This window comes from Pithys albifrons, chromosome 1 (assembly GCF_047495875.1).
Source record: "Pithys albifrons albifrons isolate INPA30051 chromosome 1, PitAlb_v1, whole genome shotgun sequence".
Taxonomy (NCBI): domain Eukaryota; kingdom Metazoa; phylum Chordata; class Aves; order Passeriformes; family Thamnophilidae; genus Pithys; species Pithys albifrons.
Window position 1 is genome coordinate 64,847,002 of NC_092458.1, and position 23,477 is coordinate 64,870,478.

General features: G+C 37.5%; 1 protein-coding gene across 6 annotated transcripts in view; it reads right to left on the reverse strand.

Moving 5' to 3' along the window:
* Positions 1 to 905: 905 nt before the first annotated feature.
* Positions 906 to 23,477, reverse strand: part of FRY (FRY microtubule binding protein) — a 251,531-nt gene continuing 228,959 nt past the window's right edge. For 4 of the 6 annotated variants that reach the window (XM_071553058.1, XM_071553050.1, XM_071553025.1 and 1 more), the window contains 9 exons: positions 21,682 to 21,845; positions 20,584 to 20,773; positions 16,363 to 16,512; positions 14,753 to 14,851; positions 14,245 to 14,328; positions 8,355 to 8,372; positions 4,465 to 4,575; positions 2,888 to 3,081; positions 906 to 2,340 (listed from right to left, as the gene is read on the reverse strand). In XM_071553058.1, coding sequence (XP_071409159.1) covers positions 2,082 to 2,340; positions 2,888 to 3,081; positions 4,465 to 4,575; positions 8,355 to 8,372; positions 14,245 to 14,328; positions 14,753 to 14,851; positions 16,363 to 16,512; positions 20,584 to 20,773; positions 21,682 to 21,845 — 1,269 coding nt within the window. In that variant the 3' untranslated portion in view covers positions 906 to 2,081. The remainder of the gene's footprint in view (positions 2,341 to 2,887; positions 3,082 to 4,464; positions 4,576 to 8,354; positions 8,373 to 14,244; positions 14,329 to 14,752; positions 14,852 to 16,362; positions 16,513 to 20,583; positions 20,774 to 21,681; positions 21,846 to 23,477) is intronic. The other 2 variants (XM_071553032.1, XM_071553044.1) reach the window with 1 other exon arrangement.

The following is a 23,477-nucleotide window of genomic DNA, read 5'->3' on the forward strand; positions in this document are numbered from 1 at the left end:
TTTCCTAAAAAAAGTAGGTTTTTTTTTTTCAGTTGGCCTTGAAGGCACATTAATATTAAAGCTGCAATAATAAGTTTTTCCTTCAGTCACTCAGACCGAACTAGGGTGGAACATGCAAATGTTCTGAATCATGAAGTCTGGTGTAAATGCATTTGCAAGTGTCTTCCACCTGCCGCTGTCAAATGTATAGCAAAAAAAAACCCCACAGCTGTCTCTAAGCAAAGACTATCTGCTGGAAGACTATGGCTGTAGGACATGAGAGGAAAACCTTTTCAGTGGCAGTATCTGTGATGGAGCATAACAAATTCTGTAGACTTGATGTGTCCCCAGAGAGGCAGAACAAGTCCCTGTGCCCCTGGTTTGAACACAGGCTTGTGCCTCAGCAGCTTTCCAGTCATGTAAGGTATCTCCAGGGCAGGTGGCTTAAACATAACTGAAGAGAGTACCTGAGTGTGCTTTCAGGGACAGAAATTCTTAAAGCAAGTATGCCAGTGTGGTAGAAGCACAGTGGAGATCATTGCAGTTCATACTGTCTTAGGACATTAGTGAGGCTTTGTTGGGAATATTCTGATTTCTGCTCTACCTGAAGTTTAGAAATTATGCTAAAAAGGTAGATGGCTTTGTTGTATCTGTGAAGAATTATAGGGTACTTCAGGGAGGAAGGAACTTCTGGAGGTCTTCACAGTCAGAAACTGCTTTTGTCACTGTAATCTTCCAAGTTGAGTTGTAACTACAGCCTGAGAAAAAAATCCTTGTATATCTCACTGTTTTCTGTCAGTGTAATAAATGGTTGCAGCATAAATGGTGAGAAGAATGTCCTTTGGGAAGTGCTGATCACTGATACCATCTGCAATGGTATAGAATCAGACAAGAACACAATTTTCATAACATGCACATACTCTGTTGTGATTATATATGACTTTTATATTTTAGTTAAATGGATGTACTAATCCAAATTTCAAAGTTACTTCACAAAAACGGTAAGTGTATTTACAGCATGAATAAGTTACATAGAATAAAAGTGTCTCAGATGTGCAACAGATTTACATGCATACATTTAACACTGGACAGCAGTTAAATGTAAGAAAAGACCATATAGTTATGACTTTTATATATACATTACAAATAAAATAAGACATCTCTTTAAAGAAACTTAACATGAGAACTTGCATTTCACGTTAATATTTTTACTTTTTATACTCAAAAATTATATTAAATAAAAATATGCATGCTTAACAGTTCAAAAGATTTGACTCTGTGAAGGGACTTTCTCCTACAAAATGGCAAGTTAAATTAGATCAACCATCCTTTAATAGTATAAATATATTCATAAAAGCAACCCTCTAGTAAAAAGCAGCCAAGGTCCTTAAAAAAAAATCTACCAAGACCATTCATAATTCTTGGGGGGCCTAAGAACAGACCTCTGCAATATGATCCAGTACCTTCAGAGACAGTAGCCTAGTAACATTAGGAAATGTACTTTATAGCAGCTCGTTGTTTTAAGATACAGTAATCATATTCAAATTACAGTGTACTTTAAACTGTAGTCCATTTACAATTTGTTTCATATACACAGGCTCTCAGCTTTTGACCAACAAGTTTGCGAGATTCCGTGGCCAGCTTCATTCTGCCCATCTTTCACTCAACTAAATAAGAGAAAAAAGGAAAAAATGTACAAGGTTTATTTTTTTTTAACAAAAAAATACTATTTTGTGAAGGAAACATTGCACTTTTGCCAACCTAAAATTAATTTTCTACAAAGGAAGTATTGTTCAGTGTAGTAGGCTTTGGTATGCAATGGAAGTCACGTCTTCAGTAGTGAGTTGCAGTTGCTCAGTGAAATGCTAACCGATTTTTGTGCAACACAGAACAAAGGATGTTGTCCCAGGTGCTCTATGCTACCTCTGTCCTTACAGTATTGCTACACATTTGAAGTTCAGCCCATCGCTTTTTAGAAGAAATCCTAAATGTAACAAGAGTGAGTACAGTTTGACCAAACCTTTGTAAGGCTGAGAAAACATTGAGCCACTTCACTCCCACAGGGCAGCACTCCCAGCTTGAAAGAGGACACAAGGGTCCTGTCAGAGACTTGTGCCGGAAACGCTGGAGTCTGGAAGAAAAGTATTGATGACCCGGTAACTCTGAGCTCTGCGAATCATGTCGCGGATCTCTATGTTCAGTTCCATTAATTTGGTGCAGATTTCAGTCAGGCTCTGGTTGGAGCCCACCAGTGCATAGGTGCCTGTCTGACCCAAGGTTTGGTGGCGGAAGTAAATGTTCAGTAGCGTCTGGACTTCATCATCAGAGCTACTTCCAAAGATGTCATTGGGCCACAAAATCCTGCAATCAAACAGGGAAAGAACATGTGTATGACTATGAGTTTATTGGCACAGACAGAAGCTATGTGATAGAGATCTCTAAAAGGAGAAAGGTCTCACACAAGCTTAAAAGCCAAAAGCAACTCCCTGTTTTACACTACTCATCTGTTAGTCAAACTCTGGTATCAGGCACTGAAATCACAAAAAAGTGCAATTCCTGTTATCTAAAAACATGCTTATGAGAACTCATTCAAAAAAGTGGAAGTGAAACTGGGCTGAACGTTAGCTGATGCCAGTGACATGCACCTGTAAGGAATTACCTATATAAAAAGACTCTTAAAAGCCTCACAGTACTCTTGATCTACACTATGTAAGCATGCATGTTTAATAGTTACTTGTGGCACATCCCTGCAGAAGTTAATGATATCAATGGCCCCATGTACCTTGTTGAAACATATTAATTAATTATGCTGATTCAGTGCATTACATTTAGTATAAAGTTAGGAAGATAATAAATGCATACTTTTCTAAACATGAAAGTCTAATATGAACCATGTAGCAAAACTTGCCTGCATTCTCTTATTTGTCGGACGGCTTTAACAAGTTCATTGTTTTTCAAACACTCCAGCATGGACTGAATAGCTGCTTCAGTAGAATTGAAGGAGGGCTCAGATTCTGTTGTCAGAGGCTCAGCTGCGATTGCAGCAGTAGCATCCTTCAGATTTTTCTTCAGCTCACTCAGTTCTCTTGACATATTTAACAGCTATTGCAAAGGGAAAGATCAGAGAGAGGTATTTTCGTTCTCCATAGGCCCAAAAAAGAGTAGGTGTTTCAAGTCTGTTCTTCCTACTGCACTGGATGTACACATTATGGAAAAGACCCCATTCTAATACAAGGACATTTCTTGATCTCTGTACAATATAGGGAAAACAGATCTTTTAACTTTTGCTTCTTTTAACCTTAAGCTGTAGTTTTGGCTTGCTAAAATGCAAGAGCACATCTACACAACTTTTATTCTTCACCCCTGCTACGTTTTTCATATCATAGTGGAAAAGTTGAAGAAAATATACTTCTAGAAAGATGTTATTATTTATTTACAAAACATATGCAGGACTTGATATGATTAACAGATTGACAGGAATTGTATAACCCTTTGTCAGGCTGAAAAGTTAATACAGCACAAGATTAGTAAATAATAAATAAATTAATTTCTAAGGATCTACTTTTTCATGCTCATACACGCTAAAATTAACCACAGGCACATGAACTAACAATAGAACTTCCTTTAAATAATAGCTTATGGCTCCAGCAGAGTATGCAAATTTCATGGTGAAACAGCTATTCCTCATAAAATTATTCCCCAGGCTGCATTATTTACAACAATCTAACAAAGTCATAACTGTGAAATACAGTTGTGGAAATCAATTATAAGGAACTCAAAATATTTCTAGAACTTAAGACTATTCTAGCAGTAGTGGACTAGATGCTTACTGTCCTGTCTCCTCTTAAAAATGAACAGCCCAGTCATATTCTGAGCCAGGCTTCATAACAGTTCCTTAAGTATTCAAACTCTTTGTACCGCTACAGTACATCTGATAAAACAAACCATTTCCATTTACAGACCATCTCTAAACTACTAGAATCTGTCATAAATACATGTCATAGCTTCAAATTTTATTTTACAAAGCAAAATACAATAACTTATTTTCCTCAATGTTTTAAAAATATATATATCTTACCAGGAGAAAACAAATATGGAATGGCAAGTTGCATCTTTGCTTAAATGATGATCATTCAACTTAGAGTGACTGCCTCAAAGGTATTTTAAAGTATTACATATTTTAAGCAATTGCTGAAAATAAACCTGACTAACAGCATTGTGGTTTTGAAAGTAAGATACACAGACTCATCTAAACAAAAAGGCTATTTGGGTCAAAAGTGAGAATGTGCTGTGTCAAAAATATTTAATGAAAAAGCTTGTAAACATTATAGAATTAAAAAGACATGACATTAAGGTATTTAGTTGATTATGTATGCTTGCAGAAATATTCAGGGTGAAATAGTGTAATCTTTGGTGTTAAACCATAGAAATAAAAATAAGAACATGAAGCCTTTTCAGTATAAGGCTTTGTCGTTTGTTACATACCTCTGGCATGGAACTCACTTCGTGTACTTGTCCAATAAGTTTACAGTAGGACTGAAAAAGCAGCAGCAGCTGGAAGTGCAGTTTATATAACCTCTGACAGAGTTCCAATTGCTAAGGAAAGATTTGTAGAAGAAGAAACAATTAATAAATATTAGTGAGTTTAGATTTTTTTTATAACTAACAAAACACATTGAGATAGTTCTGTTCTTACAAATCATTATTTTACTAAAGTACGATCATCGACTATTTCAGAAAATAAGTAATGCTTTTTCTTCTGCAGGTAAGTCATGTATGATGTTGAAAAACAAAATTATGATGACTAGCTCTCAGGTAACACATGTCAGCATCAGTTGCAAAACATTTTATATATGTTAGCCTCACTGTCTCCAGTTTGCAGCTGGAAAGCAGAGAAAGAATATGGGGGAAGTGACTTTGCTGCATAGAATATGAAACTCTGAAACTTCAGACGTGGTCAAAGACCTCTTCAGAGGGAGGAAAATCCAAGAGAGAAGCTATGAAATAGTTGTCCAGGAGGGTCAAAAATCCTGCCTGTTTCTCTGAGGAGAGAAGGAGAAGGGTGCTAAATCTGCCTTGGAGTGAGAAGGAGGAAATCACAGCTCTGGAACTTAAAACTCTGCTCATGGATTTTCCACCATCTTAAAGAAACTATACAACAGATGGATGGAGTTTAATGTGTAAGAGGCTATTTGGCTTCTATGATGTATTATCCCAGATTACACAGATACAGCTCTATGAATATTCACTCATTTCTTGAAGTGTAATGTGCAGCATGACACAAAGAGTGTCAGACACACCAAAGAGGTCAAGTTAACATGGTTATGGTCCTGGCATTCTTGCATGTATTAGGAGCAGGAATCTTGTAGTTCCACAGCTGGATCATGGTGAAGAAGGGAAGAACATTTAATCTTTGGCAAACTAAGTAAGAAGTGAAAATTCTGCAAGTACAAGTTCTGACCTTGTACTGACTCTTTGGCAGGAAAGCCTTACAGACTTCAAACTGTATTTCATTTTTCCTGCTGTTACAGACACAGTGACCAAGGGTGGGCTCAGTGCTCTTTCCATGTCTTTGGAGGAACTAGAGCAGAGTTCATGCCAAACATGGCAGAAAAGAAGAAGCTGTTAATGACTTAGCTTCTTTAAAGCACTTCAAACATGCTTAGCTACCAGAATGTACTGCAGTTCTTTGATGACCTGAGGTCTGTGCAAATGTGAGCACAAATACTATTAAAAAGTACTTTAAGAACATTATAAACATTAATTTGACTGAAGTGTTTATTTACATATGGTTCAATAGTAAAGTGCCACTTTTTTTTGTTAACAAGCCTAAATTAGAACCATAGCCTTAGCATTCCGGTTCCCAAAATTTCCGTACCAGCCAGACAAGGCTGAGGGACAGAGGTTCAAAGCAAATTTCAGCTTCGTTCATCAGGGTGAGGTGGACATCAGCTCCCCATCTATGAACAGTCAGCCAAGGGCACTGCCAAAATGAGGCAGAACTACTCTCCTGAATGAGGTTTATGAAGGAGAGTGGGAGCAGGAGGGGAGTGCCAAGCCAGAAGCTGTCAGCCTAGCAGAGTTTGTCCTGAGCTGCTCACACCTCATGGCAGGTCTGCCATAGCAGCAGAGGTCAGCATTGTAAATTTGCCTGGACTGAGCTCTGTGCCTCTATGGATAAACTGGCTCTGGTATCTGAGTCACTATGTTTCATGTCTGTTACTGGTGGGAAAGGTTGAAGTACTACTGACCCAAATGGAAAGGAGGAATTTCAGCAAGGAGATCTCCCTCAGCAGGTTTACAGATGACACAAAGCTCAGCAGTGCAGCTGACAGCAACAAAAGAATGGGATGTCATCCAGGGAGATGTGGTAGAGCTTGGGAAGTGCACTCAACAACAAGTTCAAGAAATTCAACAAGTCCAAGTGCAAGATGCTGCACCTGGGTTGGGGCAATCCCAGGCATGAGTACTGACTGGGAGAGGAACTCATTGAGAGAAGACCTGTGAAGGACCTGCGGGTTCTAGTGGATGAAAAGCTGGACATGAGCCAATAATGTGTGCTCACAGCCCAGAAGGCAAACCACATCCCAGGCTGCATTGAAAGAAGTGTGACCAGCAGGTCCAGGGAGGTGATTCCGCACCTTGTGAGTCACCACCTGGAGTGCTGCATCCAGCTCTGGGACCAGTTGCAGTGAGTAGAGGAGCACCACAAAGATGATAAGAGATCTGGAGCACCTCTCCTATGAAGACAGACTGAGAGAGCTGGGGTTGTTTGGCCTGGAGAAGAGAAGGCTCCAGGAAGATCTAATAATAACCTTCCAGTACTTAAAGGGGCTTAAAAAAGGATGGAGAGAGACTTTTCACATGTGGTATGACAAGGGTCAATGGCTTTAAACTAAAAGACAACAAATTTAGATTAGATTGTTAAGAAGGAATTCTTTACTCAAGAGGATAGTGAGATACTGGAACAGGTTGCCTAGAGAAGTTGTGCATGCCCCATCCCTGGAACTGTTCAAGGCTAAGTTGGATGGGGCTTTGAGCAACTTGGGCTAGTGGAAGATGTCCCTGCCCATGGCAGAGTGATTGGAACTGTGATCTTTAGAGTGTCTTCCAACTCAAGCCATTCCATAATCCCACAAGACCTGATACCACAAAAACCCACAAGAGCTGAAAGAAGGCCCAGCAGATCCGTGGTAAGGAAAAAAAAGCAGGATGGAACAGATGTGCTAGGATAGGACTGGCTTGTGAACAGGGACAAAACCTATCAGTGGCCAAGAGAACAAAGAGGTAGGGCATGAGGGACACTGCCAGTGAAATAAACCTGCTCAGAGGCCACTCTCTGTAACTGAGGGCACAGAGCACTGCCAAGTTTGCATTTGTGTGGCTAACCATTGTCCTCCCAAAATAGAGACTGACTGTTCAGATACAACCCCCTGGCTTCTGTCTTCTCTTGAACTGTGCTTGGGCATGTCAGGGGGCTGGCTGGTGGCCCAGGCAGGGAAGTGCTAACCACTCACCCTGAGCGCCAGCCAGGGACACACACCTGGCTCCTGCATCCTGCTCAGCTCACAAGTAAGGACACAGCCTGAGGTTCTCCAGCAGGGATCAAATTCACTTTACTCAAATTTTGGAGACCTTGCAACACTACACAGAAGTTACATACACGTTCACTTGAAGTTGTCAGGGAGTTAAAAATTGATTTAAAACAAGGACACCATATAACATCACCCCCTCCCCCCCCAAAAAAAAATCTCATGATAGCCTGACATGTAACACCTGATTGTGTTTTTAGTCCCTGGAGAAGAATAATTCAGTTTCACTGTTCTGGCTGCTAACTTGAATGAAGACAAACTAAGATTAAATTGATGATTCTAGTTTGATGATTCTAGTTTGACTCACTTACTATTTAGTTACTGTATCAAGCAACTCAATTTTTGTTCTTCCTGAACAAGTATTAGAAACCAATAGTGGTGAAATTGTTCGTCAACATATAAACAAAACACACTTGAAATATAACTCCCAACTATAAATTGCAGTTTTCCATTAGGACAAAATGAAAATTATTAATTTTAAGATAACAAAAAATGTTGTTTTCCACTCCAGCTGTATTACATCCATTCAAAGGCTTGATTTTTCAAAATGTGTGTAAATGACCATTTGAAACAGCATTATGAAGGTGTTGGAAGTTTGGCACAGTAGTTTTAGATTTCAAAAGAACACAGTTAGTAAATTATTTTAGTCACTGCATTTAGACCATGTATTCTATAGGAAAATTATAATGAAAAAGGAAAACATGCTTAGAAGTAAAACAGTAAAATTGGGGTGTATTAGTCCATCTACAGATGGACAAAAAATATGAAAGAACTTCAACTTACTGCAAGAGATTCCATTTGCTACACAGCAAGCATGGCACAGGAGAAAAGGAAAGGAAAGAAAGTATAGTGTCAGTGTAATGCATGCAATAGGAAGCACAGCCCATCTGTAACAGCATAACTTGTCAGCAGTATTAGCAATGCTTGCCTCAACCTGATAATTGGTTGGAAATATCACATACAACATGCACAGCATTCTTAATAAAGTCAAGCTTTAATTCTAATGGTAAATTCCAGTCTAAATATCTTTAGTTAGATCTTCAGATTTATAAAGTTTGATTTATCCCACTCAGTAGCTCAGGAACCTACAGTGAAATTGTGTTACAAAACTCTTGAAATAATACTTTTACTTAAATTTGCTTTCTTTGTTATTAAAAAGAGCTCATATTGCAAAGTACTAAAAAATTGGTGAGGTTTTTCAAGTCATGAACAAAACTGAACTTTGCTATTTCTAAATATTTTCTTGTTTATAAATATTTCTATTTTATGGACTTAATAGATCTAACAAAATTTGCGGGGTAGGCTTTATAACTGTTGGGCCTATTACTTGGCACATTACCATGGAAACATTTTGCATATTAACTTCTAAGCTATGACTATCATAAGGAAAATTTCCCTGGAAAATGCCAGTTTTATTTAACAACATGGCAACACCACAAGTTAATATATCTTTGTATTCCTTCCTCTCACCTGTAATGAACCACTGGTTTGTAAATCTGGAGCTACTAAAATGTCAGTGTAGTTCCTGTTGCAATAGTAATAAAAATTCTAATTGACCTACATTAGCATTTCAAAGATAAGGGGACTAACTGCTCTCTCCAAAAAAAGAAGTGCTTCTCTTTTCTTTGCCAAGAGCTCACATTTGTGCTCTGTACATCTAATGCAGTTTTCCTTATTTTATAAATATTACAATCTCATGATATTTTATATGAACAGTCATCATGTAAATGCTGTAAGTAACAAACACAGCATCTGCCCAGTTACAGTCTGATGTCAGTGCATATGCACAGTGTTGTTAATAAACAGCTGGAATTCTTACTAAAATTATTTACCTTACCATCATTAGAAAGGCAGAAAACAGAAATGTGAACTAATGCTAACTTTGCTGAACCTAACAAAGTATTTCAGCCTGTCTTCTTTCCGTTGCCCTTATGATTAAAAAATATATGAAAAGTATTGTCCCAAATCCTCACTTTTCTACAAAACCACGACAAACGAATCTTTAAGCTCCTGTGATGTTTGATTTTATGCCTTTAACATTGCTTGTTTTTATTTCTATTTAGTACTTTTTAAAAAAACCCTTTATATCTTGGCTTCTAAGCTGTTCACATAAATGAAGCTTTATAAAGCTAAATTCAAGATAAGAAGAGGACAAGAGTAGACAGATCACTGTGTTCCAGTAAATTCACAAGTGTGGTGGTTTGTGTTTTTCAAATCTTGTCTGTCTCTGCCTTAAGCTTCTCTGAAGTTTAACATGCCATCAAGTATTACTTGGACTTTCAAAAATATTGGAATCCACATACAATATCTAATTTGCCATGGAATTTACTTTAAAGAATGGGGGAGGGGGGTGGAAGCAGCAAGTAAGTGAATTCTGTGGTCTTTTTTTGCCAGAAAACACTGTCTCCTCTGTACTGCTTCCAAAACCAGGACAAGCCAAAAAAATGGGTGAAGAAGAGGTTTCTCATTACATGAAAAACCCTTCTTTACTGAAAGAAAATATACTGGATACAAAATTTCCCCAAGCCACTGATGTTCAACTCCATATTGCTCTACAGTATCATGATTGTAACTTGTTTTCCTCTTTCTTTCAGCACAAAATGAAATATTCCTTGGAAGTTTAAAAGACGTAAATTACTGGCCTAAGTGATTATTTCTTTTTTTCCCTGGCAGCAAGGGCTCAGGAGGAATGATCATTCCTCACTTTTCAATGTCTAGTTTAATTACTACAGTAAGGGAAGTGTTTTAGGTTATTTGATAGACACTACACAAACAGTGGTTTTGGCAGCTGAAAACAGCAAATGTTTAGAGTATTTGGATCATTTGCACAGTTCTTTATGCAGCTAGTAAATGCAGTGTCTAAGGAGGGCACACTCCCTAGCAACAACACTCATTTAGTTTTTTATTCCAAGAATTACTGTTTTATACTGTTAGCATACCAGGAAGGTAGCAAACCACTAATTTTTAGGTTACGGATCTTATTGGTTTTTCAAGGAGTCATTTTTACATATTGACTGTTTCATAATTATTCATTAAGACATTAACATGTTGCTGGCATCAGTGTCTTCAGTCATTTACTGGCACAGGAGAATCCCAGTATAACAAAATAACTACTAAGTGCAAGAGTTTATTAGCTGCAAGTGCATTTTATTAAGTTATTCTACTTGACTTGGCATGTCAGCAGACAGAACCTTTTTCCATCATCTAGGAAACAGTATATGCACAAACTTGTGTATATATGTATATGTATCAGAGACAGAACAGCATATCCACTGGTCTTGAAGGATAATAGAAACTACTGTCTTGAGAAATCTATACACACCTGTGTTCCTCCTTTGGGAAAACTACCTACCTGAGCCAGTTTTACCTCATTGTCAATCCACAGATCTGTCCAGCAGCAGTCAGAGAATTGATTATTGATTATTAAGAATTTCTAGCTTAACAATGGAGTCACTGTGTCTTGAGCTGTACTGTATCTAACACAACTCCAGATGACTATGGTCCCAAGAGGGTACACCTCCAGTCTTATTGGTGGATTAGAGTGACTGAGCCTTTAGCCACAGGGAAACTCATAGCAACAGGTACATTCTGATCTTTTGGGGCAAATTTTTATGACGGTTTTAAATATCCATTACCAGTTTGAGTTCACAAAGCCCACATCCATCAGCTTGTGGTGAACTTTGGGATGAGGAAGGTTTGAGAAAAGCGTATACTGACTTTGGATTATTACTGACAGTAAACAGAATATCTCATTAGGAGATAAATACTTATTTGAAAGAGTAGTGTTAATTTATAAGCAAAAGATCTTTCAGTAGCTCTTTTCCAAAAAAGGAAACAAAGAAACAAACAAATCCAGTCTTTAACTAGATTAAAAAAAATCCCTTCTTAGTAAAGCTGAAGAATGTACTGATAGCGGTACTTATCTAAGACTGTTATATCTGGACAGACAGCACAATAGCATGTGCAGTTATCTTTCTCCATGAATTGGCTTCTATGTCCCTAGGACTCTGTGGGTCACAGTAGCATCAAAGCTTAAAAATCACACACATCTCAGTTATATAATCTGTTGCAATAATAAGCAGGGGAAAGACATTCTGGGTCATGAAACTTTTACCCAAATTTCAGAAAAGTTGCTAGCTCTAGCTACTGACCTACAACTTCTATTTCAAACTTCTTTAATGTTAGAATAAGCAATGTTTGCCTTTGCCCATTTTCAGTTACAGTAACAATGGTCAACAAATCATGCAATTATTTTGAAATAAGCTTTGATTAGAAAAACTGGTGACAAATTAGTTACCAGCATCAGCAGGCATTTGTGATGCAACTACTTTTGATAATGCTGAATTTGGTCTCGTGTCTGTCTCATCTAGAGAGGGAGATATTTTCACCTCAAGCTTTCTCCCTTCTGTAGAGTAACATTTAACTTTTTCTTCCTTACAGTTATTTCTGCACCTTTTCCAGAAGTAGCCTGGTTCTGTGCTTAGTTATGCAATCTTTTTAGCCAAAGTTTTCAGCAGGATTTCAGGCCCTAGACTCAATGAGTTTAAGAGTTCAGGCAGGTTCCCTTGTGACTACAAGTGAAAATTAGCCTTTCATGTTGAGGGAGAAGTGGAGAGGAAACATAAGAAAACAAATACTTGCCAGTAGGATTAATCTTTCCTTGTCCCTTCCTAATCACATTTCCTCAGTTTTTCTGGCCCCTTCCTCCCATTACACTTCTGTTGAATAAACAGATTGTTCCTTTGGGAAAAGCTGCCTCAATTGACATGTTAATGAGTAGGGGAAGAAAAGAAATTCGGCTGTTGATCAAAGACCTACCATCCTGTCAACTTCCAAGGAATAATGCATTTTGGGCTGAGGAATAACGCTGAGGAGAAACCAGGGACTCCTGAACAAATGAGAAACCCTTGTTTTTAGTCTGTCTGAGAAGCAGTATAAATACCACCCCTGGCTTCACAAAACACACATTTAATTCTGAAACTGAGAACACCTAGTCAGGAAAACCCACACAAGCAGAACATGTAATTTACTGACTTTTAGATGTGTTTAGGCCAGCTATATTAGCTCAGTTCACAGCATACCTTCTCCTCAGCATTCTTTTTCCTCTATTTAAAAAAAGTATGTGATTGGCAATATGTGTGATCCTCTCTCCCATTCTATGGGTTTCCAAAAGAGGGATGAAGAGGATAAATTAAGGTGTCTACAGCAAGATATGTAACACTAGAGTCTGAAGTCACTGTTCAGGGTATTGTACATCAGAGGGAAGAAAGTGCCTGTGCACAATCCAATAGTGATGGATACTCTGTCTCCCTCTCCTGATGTGTCTGCAGGAGAGGAAGTGGCATGTGTTCCAGGTCTCTCTTTTTTAGATTTGAGAATACTTCACTTGTAATTACCCTGAACACCTTACAATTACAGAAGAGACAGTATCTTATTTCAATGCACTGGAAGGTCTCTAACTCTTACTGGTGCCAAGGCTAGGTGGGGAAGGTTGAACAGTTTTCCCAGTGCCTGTGATTGCAGCCAGAGGATTTATTAGCAAACTAGATTTGCTAATAAGGTCAAGGAAGCCAAAATGCAGGCATGGCAAGGATTTGGGATTCTTGGGAAATGGCATAAAAAATTAAAAATCAAGGGAGTTCAAAGACAGAAAAACAAATACACAGAGAGAGGTTAAGATAAAGACAAAAGAAAATGAAGTAAATTGGGGAAGAAGAGCGACAAACTGAAACCAACATAAGAATAAAACAAGGTATTTGAAAAAAAGTGTTACAACAGGCAAGTTTGTTTTCTGAAAATGTCATAATTATATTTTATAAGTTAAAATACATGGAAAGAGGAAATGTCACTTTTTTCTACATGCTGTTGCTGCTTCCCAAACTTGGCTAATTTTCTCCAGCCCCCTCTTTTTCCCATCCCTCCATTCTTTTTCCTCCAAAAGGAAAAAAAAAACAAAACCAAAATAACATTTCTCAGTTCATATACATTCCAAATATATTATCTGTTTCCTATACTTAGTATGTCAAATAACAGTAATGTCTGCTGATGGTGGTGATTTCTGAAAATATAGTTTTCTTAACTGGAATCAACAAATATAAACAACCAACCAACCAAACATACACATACAAGTGCATATGAATTTTTTTGTTAAAAATTGACAGAGAGCTTTTGTGCCTTTACTCCAAATAGTTATCTACAGCATAAATCATTTCACTGGCCATTTTACAGTCATTGTTTCATAACTACTAATCTAAGTGTATTTCAACCAGGCAAGTCTTGCTGTTGGGCAGACCAAGTCTGTAACAGCTGCAGATAAAATGGGAATAATATGTAAGGACAGTACACCAGGAATGATTTTCAGAGACACTTCCCTGCAGAAAATTGCTGCTGCAACACCCTTCTAAAATGGATAGCGCACCCAATCCAGGCAGGGTTAGCTCTGCTTCCTCGCCCAGACTAGGAAGGCAGAAGTACCTCCTCTGAATATTTCCCATTTCCTGTGGCCAGGCCTGAGACAAAAACAGTAACTTCGAGCCTGAAGTGTGAAAACTGGATTATGCCCAAGCCCAGCACGGAGTCAAGGAGGAAGTACAGCAGGCTCTTGTGGGTTCAAGAGCAAGATATATCACACATGTCACTTAACAGAACAGAAATAATACTGGCCATTCATTACCTTCTCCTCTGAGTCCCCTGGCTGGCAGGTAATAACTCCATCTCGGGAGCCTCCAGCAAATGTTGCTTTGCAGTTTGCAAGCCACTGTTTTCAGAGAGAAATTAAAGAAGATATGAATAAGACCTACTGTTTGATTCAAAGAAAGATAAGCAGTATTTTAATTTCACAGCACAGCACATAACCAAAAATTTGCAATTGTACTTTTTATTACTACAGACTGCAACAATTTGCTTTGTATTTCAATTGCATAACTAAGAAAATTAATTAATGAATGAATAGGAGAGAGACCAGGAATATTAAATATAACAAGTGTTTCTAATATTAAGGGATGCAATAGTTATTTTTTTAGTTCTGATTCATATGTTCAGGAAGAAACATTCAGTGAATCCAGTATCTAAAACAAGTTTTTGTATTGAATGTTATTTTAAACAGATGGGAGTGGATATGCAGTTTCCTGACATAGCATAAGTATTCAAACATACAAAGAACATAACATAATTCAGCATACCGAGAGTGTTGCCTCTTTCCTGTTGTTGTATGTGTCCAGGTACTCCTGCAGCTCTAAAACACTGAACTTCAGCTTTTCAAGAAGGCCACATGAGAGCAGCTAGAAAAACAAAATCAAAAGGTCTAGTAAATGTCACTATAAAAGAATACAAATATTAGCATAGTAGAAAGTATAATAAAGATATTCCAAAAGAATAGTTAGATTTACAGATACTAATACTGAAAAATATTTACATTTATGCAGAAATCTACATCTATAGAATACTACACTGAAAAGTCAATAGCAAAAGTTGCACCTATGATAACGTGGAATTGAATTGTGTTCTGTGTTTAAAGGATTAGCAGAGGACTTTCCTGAAATAAAATAGTACACAAAGTTTAACCAGTTACTCTCTACAAGCCCTCTGACAATCTAAGGCATGCTCTTCCATGGTCACAGCAGTAGGCCCAAGATAACACTTTGCCAGTTCCTACCTCTAGACCTCTGTGTGGGAGGTCACACTGTCCTGATGGTGTGGATAAACATGAGCCAGAATGAAGACAAAGGGAAGGGCCATCTCATTCATTCCCTAATATATACTTATATAGAATCACAGAATCATTAGGTTGAAAAAGACCTCCAAGATCATCAGATCCAGCCTTTGACCTACTACCAGTATGCCCACGCCAACTAAACCATACCATGAAGTGCCACATCTGCTTTTTTCTTGAACACTTCCAGGAATGGTGACTCCACTGATTCCCTGGGCAGCCTGTTCAAATACTTAAACATTCTCTCAGTGAAAAACTTTTTCCTACTATCTAACCTGAACCTCCACTGGCACAACTTGAGTCTGTTTCCCCTTGTCCTATTGCCAGTTGCTTGGAAGAAGAGGCCAACCCCCTCCTGGTTAAAACCTCCTTTTAGGGAGTTGCAGAGAACAAGGTCTCCTCTCTCCAGACTAAACAGTGCTTTCTCAGCAGCTCCTCATTAATTTTGTGCTCCAGACTCTTCGCCAGATCCATTGCCCTTCTCTAAACCTGTTCCAGCACCTCAGCGTCCTTCTTGCAATGAAGGGCCCAGAACTGAACACAGCATTTGAGTTATGGCTTCACTAAGGCCCAGTGTGGAGGGACAATCCCTGCCCTGGTCCTGCTGCCACACTATTGCTGATACAGGCCAGGATGCCATTGGCCTTCTTGGCTACCTGGGCATACAGTGGCTCATGTTCAGCCAACATTATCCAGATTAAATCACAGCTGACTCAAATGAAACCACTACACACATCACCATCTTTCATGCTACACTGTGTAAAAAATAGCTTCTCCTTTTTTGGTTTGAAAGCCAATTGGGTTCCATAGGCACCTGTTTTATATTGGGTTTTGGCACACAGACTCAACCCATTGTGACTATTCTATGATTCTATGATTTTATACTGCCCATCTGTCAGTACTTACCTAATAATATAATGTGGAAGATGAATGGAAATATGGTTCAGAACAGGAGATAACCAATATAGATAGGTGGTGAGTTCCTTTTGACATAGCTGTTCAGGAGTTGCTCAAAAGTGAAACAGCCATTAAATAACACATTGCATTGAAGCACATGCCTTTTGAAAGGAATATACTCACTGTTTCTGCATCTACAAAAAGGGTGGGACATTCTGAACATGATGTCAACATCTGAGAAGATCTCACAAACTTGGAGCCTATTCCTCGTAGGTTGTCTCCCAAGTAACTAGCTGCATCACAAGTCAGGAAGCAGAATCTTTTCTGAATATTCTGGAAAGCAAAATACAGTTTATTACAATATTTAGTCAAGTATGAGCTTCTTTCCTCTATAAACAAATGGCTTGGTTGCTTTTCTTTGCATAGTAATGTATAAAAGAGACCATCACCTTGTGGAGAACTGAACGTCTGCTCTAGGATACCGAGTAACAGTTATTATGCTGGAGACAGTGTACAGCTGGGCAGCTGTGAAACTAATTACAGAGTTCATCTACTACTGAAATAGACTCTTTCTTGTAAAGATGAATCAATCTTTATAAAGCCTTTTACCCGCAGGTAGGATTTTTCCTTGTCTATACAGAGTTAACAGAGTTGATCAGCACATTACTTATCTGTCTATTCCGGGTATTGTTTTGTTAAAATTCCATGTCAAGTGGCTAATCACATAATATAATGAACATTCTAATGCCAAACAGCAGCATGGAAGAATCAGAAAAAAACTTTAGTTTTCCCCTGTGCGAAAAACCTTCTTACTAAAACTTCACTGCTGCTTGGCAGGACTCCAGAAATACTGCATTGCATCCGGGAATTATTCTTCTCAGTAGACCTTTTTGGTGTTTTGATTCCTAAACCAGTCGAGTCTTCCAGAAATGTTCTAGTGCTTTTCAGTGGCTAATATATAAAGTGAATAATAAATAAAAATAATATATTAACCTTGCAGGAACTGAAATAATGATATTGATAAATACAGTGCAGGTTTCATTGCCCAAATATATCTCACTAAAACCTAGTGCTCAGCAGGTGGGAATAACATGAAACTATTTTTAAAAATAAAAGTATGCAACATTTTTATTTGATTCATTCCAAAATACCATAGGCATTTCTCTGAGGAATGCAGTTTAAGACCTGTACTACCATAAGCATTCCTCACTGGAGAGAAGCACTTCCCAAATACTAATCTGGATGGTAACACAGAGATAGCCTGTTGCTCCTGCACTGGTGCGTGAGGTTAACTACCTAAAATCAGGTGACTGGAATTCAGATTTTATTGATAATGGAAGCTGTTGGATTGAATGATTTTTTTAAATTCTAGATAACCACTCACATTGTACGTAGGCTGTACATTATGAATGATTTATAAAATAGTCAAAGTTCCTAAACTGACCCATTTCATAACTACTTATCTGTGAATCTCTCTCAAAAGCATCTGAACTGGCCATCTGAAGACAGTTAAGATCAGAGAGACTGATACTGCTCTTTCTATTATGTTTCTACCACCTTACTTCAATACAGAAAGCAAAGTATACCTCACTCAGCACATGGTATAGATTCTCTACTGTTCTGAGTCTGTAGCAGAGGCAAGGGCCTAATTACTAATTACACCAAACCAGATACATTATCATTTTTATAAGCAACTAGCAGAATCATCTGAATCATAGGGCTTGGTGACAGTTGGAGATTTACTACTATGATATCTTCTGAAAAGAAAGATTCAGTCCAAGTCTTACCGAAACAGTTGCTGATAAATCTTTTGGCAAAGGAAAGACATCTAAATTTGATCCTAACCAGGAGAGAAGAGCTAGCTGAGAACATAGAAGTGAAAGGAAATTTAGAAAGGGAGAACAGATTTTGCTAGCTTGGATATTTTTACATCTATGCAGATTAGCGAAATTAATGCTATGATAGTTACGATACTGGGTAAAGAGGTCTAGGAGCCATAACAAATATCTTTGAGAACACAGCACTATTTACAAAAATAACTTTCTCAAAGCATTTTAGTCACGGCTTCATCAAAAGCCAACCAGTCTACTATTTATTCAAGAATATATGTTCTTCCCTTACTTCTTTTTCAGATATTCATAAAAGCAACACAATCTACAGTTAAGATAACAGTCTTCAATAGTGTTTCAAAGTATTAAATGTGAAATGGTGATAGTCTGTATTTTGCTATCTATGTATAGTACTTCACTAATTATATTTGTTGTGTAGTTACATGGACTAATAGGTCCATAATAAACTATGATCTCAGCTATGTCATTCTGGGTGCAGATTGCAGGAGTGGAAATCTATCAAAGAAAGTCTGAATATTCATAACATAAATATATTTTAGGAAAGGGGATTACTGTGGATAACAATGCCAACTTCCACCATAATATGAATAGGTATATGTCTGCATTTAGTCACTGTGTTTTCTGTCCATGTAAATATTAAAATATTCTCAGAAAGTTTTCTTCTTAACCTCAGGTTTCCTCTCCTAGGATAGGAAGAGGACTTTGTGTAACAAAAGGGTTTGATTGTGGAAACTACTTGCTAGATCTCAAATCTACTTATGTTGGGACTGTCTGGTCTGCTGGAATACATTTAATTTGAGGGACTACAAAGAGGCAACCGCAAATATAATCCAGAGATCTCTGACCTATGACTCGTTTACAGGAAAGCAATTCAATAATTTCAGGAATTTTAAACAAGTTTAGCATGTTGTGGGCAAACATCCAAGATACCATTAACTTGATGCAGACTGAAATGTGGGTGCCTTGGAAAAGGCAATTCTTTCACTTCACTAAGTATTTAGTTGACAAGCACCTACAAACAAGGATTTTGTTTCACAATTAAGTATTTTGGCAGTACTTTACATGTCAAGCCTAGCACATGCTGGGCTTGTTTCTGAAATTTCCTGTTAGTGAGGGTCAAAAGTCAAAGCTAGTGGATGAGTAACAAAGTTTCATGGTGCAAACACAACACAATTCTGGACAAGTTGGGATCTTATGAAAAAAATATAGTAAAATAATACTCCTATGATTTAACCCTGAAGGACAAAGTTATTTTTATAAACTAAAAATATGTCTGTGACTCCAGCTAAAAAATTGTGGCTTGTTCATATCGTTAACATCTTTTTCTTAATCCTCCAATATCAACAGAAGAAAATGAGTAGGGAACCTTCTGAATACAGGGCACGCACAACAGCAAATGTAGTGTGTGCATACTAGGATTTCGAGTTTAACAGGTACTTTATAAGCAATGTTTAGGTCTTTCATTACACAGTTTGTTTAGTCTTCAGAATTGTGACACCAGTCCCTTTTTACCTCTTCAAAGCGAAGAAAAGCTGACATCATGAAGAAACACAGGACTAACATGCAAGTTAACACTGGGTTTTATTCCTTCCAAATGTGTATTTACTCATATTTAAAAGAATGTTTATAAGACACCTGTATTTACAGTGGTGTAATGTCTAAAGTAGGATAATGTGCAGTTAGAGAAGACATTCAACTCCAGTGGAGCAAAGAAGAAACACAATAAGGAAGAGATTCTTACTATATGATGCTTCTTTCTTATAAGGACAGTCTTAAAGGTATGAAAAGATCCTGAAACTGTGTATTAATCAGCAGTGCCATAATTGTATTAATTGTTAATAAAAAGTTGTGTACTCTGAGATCATGGGTACTCAAATTCTGCAGAGAGTTACCTGGCTGCTGTGTAAAGTGCTGGCGCATCCTAAACATCCTGCAGCTGCAGGAGAAGGCATTAAAAAAGGCTTTAGAACTAATTACAGGTAAAACCAGTCATTCTCTAGAACACCTTGTACATTTGACTCCTTTTTTTCCCTGTTATCTTTTTGAAAGATTCTTATCTTTGTGTGCATACAAGTTTTAGAAAGGAGAAATGTATTTCTAGTCTTCAGACTCAATCTCTGTTAATTTATGTCACATTATGGCAGGTGGATATTTCTATTCAAGTGAGTAGCTACAAAACATTTAATAATGTTGACTTTTACGTGGCCATGCTCAGATTTCAAGAGTGGGAGATAAAAGAACAGATTAACAATAGTTTGAGATTAAAAAAGTTATTTCCTTGTCTCTTGCATTTACTGTTTCAGGCTTTTTGTAAAGTACTGAAGAAAACACTCTTTAAAGTGGATCTGTATTTTATAACTTGCTATGAGGTACATGTTATTTTTATGTCATAGAAGACAGTTCTGTGTGAAAATGTAGTACACCTATTCTGCAGTATGCAAAATTACAATGGCTGTATATCCAGTAGTTCATTACTGGTACCGCTTTCAAGAACTACCAATCGCTGCACACAATAGAAGCATTTTGGTTTTGTACCTTTAACATCTTTTCTCACCTTAAACAGGGAAGAGAACACATGAAATGTATAAACTGCACAGGAGCCATCAGAGTCGCACATGAGTTGGTTGATGTGGCTACGCCAGGCCTCCTCTGCATCGTCACAGGCTGCTGGCTGAAAGGCAGCCAGGATGGCAGAGAAGAATGGTGAGGGAGGAGGGGAGGCACTGCGCTCAGCATCTCCAAAACTGAAGGAGGCAATAAACAAGGTGATGAAAGGAGAATACCAAAAAGGTGGCAGATAAAATAAGCTCTAACAGAGGCATGTAAACACAGGACCAGTTACAGCACCTTTCCAAATATATTCATGAACTTTCAAATTATTTTTGAAGGTTGACAAGATGTTGGCTATGATGAGGAAAACCCCCAAATCAGAATCCCTACTTTCAGGCCTTTCTTGCTCCACCCCAGAACATTTGAATTGTTTTACTGTACCATCATTTGAAGGAAGAAGGCTGAAACTTCACAGGAGGATAAAGCCCACAAGGAAAAACTCTCCTCTCTCCTTCTCTCTCTCATGTTCTTAAATACAGGCTAACTGCAATCTAACTCAACATCCAAAATCTGAAAGAGCTTGGATGTCAAAAATATGGCATGGAAAAAATCTTAATGCCTTTTTGTAAGATATACTGGGGTCCAGCCACACTCAACAGCAGCCTTAAGAATATCTGCTTGGGATCTTTGACAATATTGAGGCTTCCTTTCATTAGAAATCAAAAGGATGAATACATGTCTGATCTGTTGAAAAGGTAGATAAGTAACATCTCCATTACTGCAAACCTTTTAAAATCCTTCTTTTTCTTTTGATTAAATGTATTACATGCAAAGTGACTAACTGCATATGTAAACATTCTATCTTGTTTTTTCTAGAAAGAAGAGCTTGGTTTTGGTTTGGGGTTTTTTTCAGTTGTGTGATAATTATGCAGGTAGTTAGGGCATTGTCTTCTTGTTGCTCGGGCATTGTCTTCTCATTGCTCCAAACTCGAGAATTTTGTAACTTCCGCGGACAAAACAGTCATTCTATTTACCATCACCTTGTTATCACTTTGTTGTACAGTGTAAAAGAACTTGAATGAGTAATTGCTTATACAAGTACCTAGTAAGAGCAAATTGTTCCAGCCTGTCAACCTTCTCTTCAGTTTCTGTCATATCCAGACTAAGGCTATCACTGCATTCAAATGCTCCAGGGAGTTCATTTGTAGACCCTGAAAGGTCATCCTCATGGACTGCTATATCTTGTTCTTCATGTACAGCTTCAGCCTAGGGGAGTGAATGATGATGTCTTAGAAAACAGCAAATTAGTAAGTTAATTCCACTAATAAATAAAAAGCATTCAATGAAAAAAACCTCACCTGACAATATGTTAAACTGCACAGATATAAAGACACAGATTATAAATTACATTAATCAAGTTACACTTCTTCAAAATACTGAATTCACTTAACTCACTGTCTTGGATAAATATTATTTTAAGGCATTTCTTCAACTTATCTAGCAAAGAATTTCAGATTTCAATGCATTTGGCAACATAGCAGGGAAGGAATTTTCCAGGAAAAACAATAGAGTTCTTGTTACTATGAGGCTGTTCTTGTCACTTAACACTTGATAATGTCCAAGAGTGTATTAAAACCTCTCAAAATGCATTGAAAACAATCACTGCCTGGAAGACTATATGAATGTTTAGAATTGAGATTTAATTTTAGTATGGTATTTACATTCAAGAGGAGTACAAAACATTCTACAGGGCATTAAAAGTATTATGCTTCTCTCAGTTCCTTCCTTTTTCATCTGTTAGCATCTAGATTTCTTTTTGAAACATTCTGATTTCTCTGGCATTTTTGGTCTGAACAAATTTTGTTTAATTTTTAATCTTTTGTCTTTTGTCTGCATCATTCATAGCATCCTGCAAAGCAGTTCCTTTAGGGATGACTGCAGTGGATAGCTCAAATGTTTGGGCACATATGCCTGTGTGCATGCACATACATGTGTTTGGAACTGGTAGAGAGGGAAATCTGTGACAAGTGGAATTAAAGGAGGAAAGTGGTTCTCTGCAGTTAACCAAATCTGCTTGGATCCTACAGATAAATTCTGGAGATTTGCACTTTTAAAAATTAAACGAGACTTTTACCAGAAAGGACCAGATCAGAAATTAAGTAGGAGAATGCTTTTTTGGTTTGATTTATTTTCTAAGTAGAAGAGATAGGAATAGTTCTGAGCTCAGGGTGAATGAAATGAATCAGAGCACAAGCCATCTTGAAAAGAGAAATAAAAAGTTATATGGCTGAATTATCAGAATAGGAATCAGAGCAGCTGCTAAGAAGTGTAAAGGTTTCATGCTTCTTAAAGAAGTAATTAGTATTAACCACTTTCAAATATTAAATATTAGCTTGAAAGAGCCATTGTTTTCTTCACTGCAATGACAGTGTTTGTACGAGGAAAACACATTTAGGATAGGGTAGGGGAGGAAGAAAGAGGAAGCAAACACCTCTCACCCACTGGAATCCAATATAATGACTCAAAAGCAAAATAAAAAAGTGGACTCTGAATATTCATGTAGGATTGTACACTTTCAGAAATCTGTGAGTTTAGATAACTTGAAAAATATATAACAAAGCATCACCTGAATCTTTGTGTCCCTCATAGCATTATCATCTGCCTTCTAATAAGTTCGGTATCACTATCTCTAGCAGAAAATAAGCTTAACTAATTCTATCCTGTTAACAGTAATATCTGGATTTTGGCACTGCAACATTTGAGAAGAGGCCTATATAACCAGTTTGTTTTTCTCATTTGCTGCATCTATTTAAAGGCTGCGGTGATATTTTTGCTTTTGCTTATGATGCAGCAACTAAACATTTTTGTACAGCGCTAATGAAGTAAAAAAACTTTCCT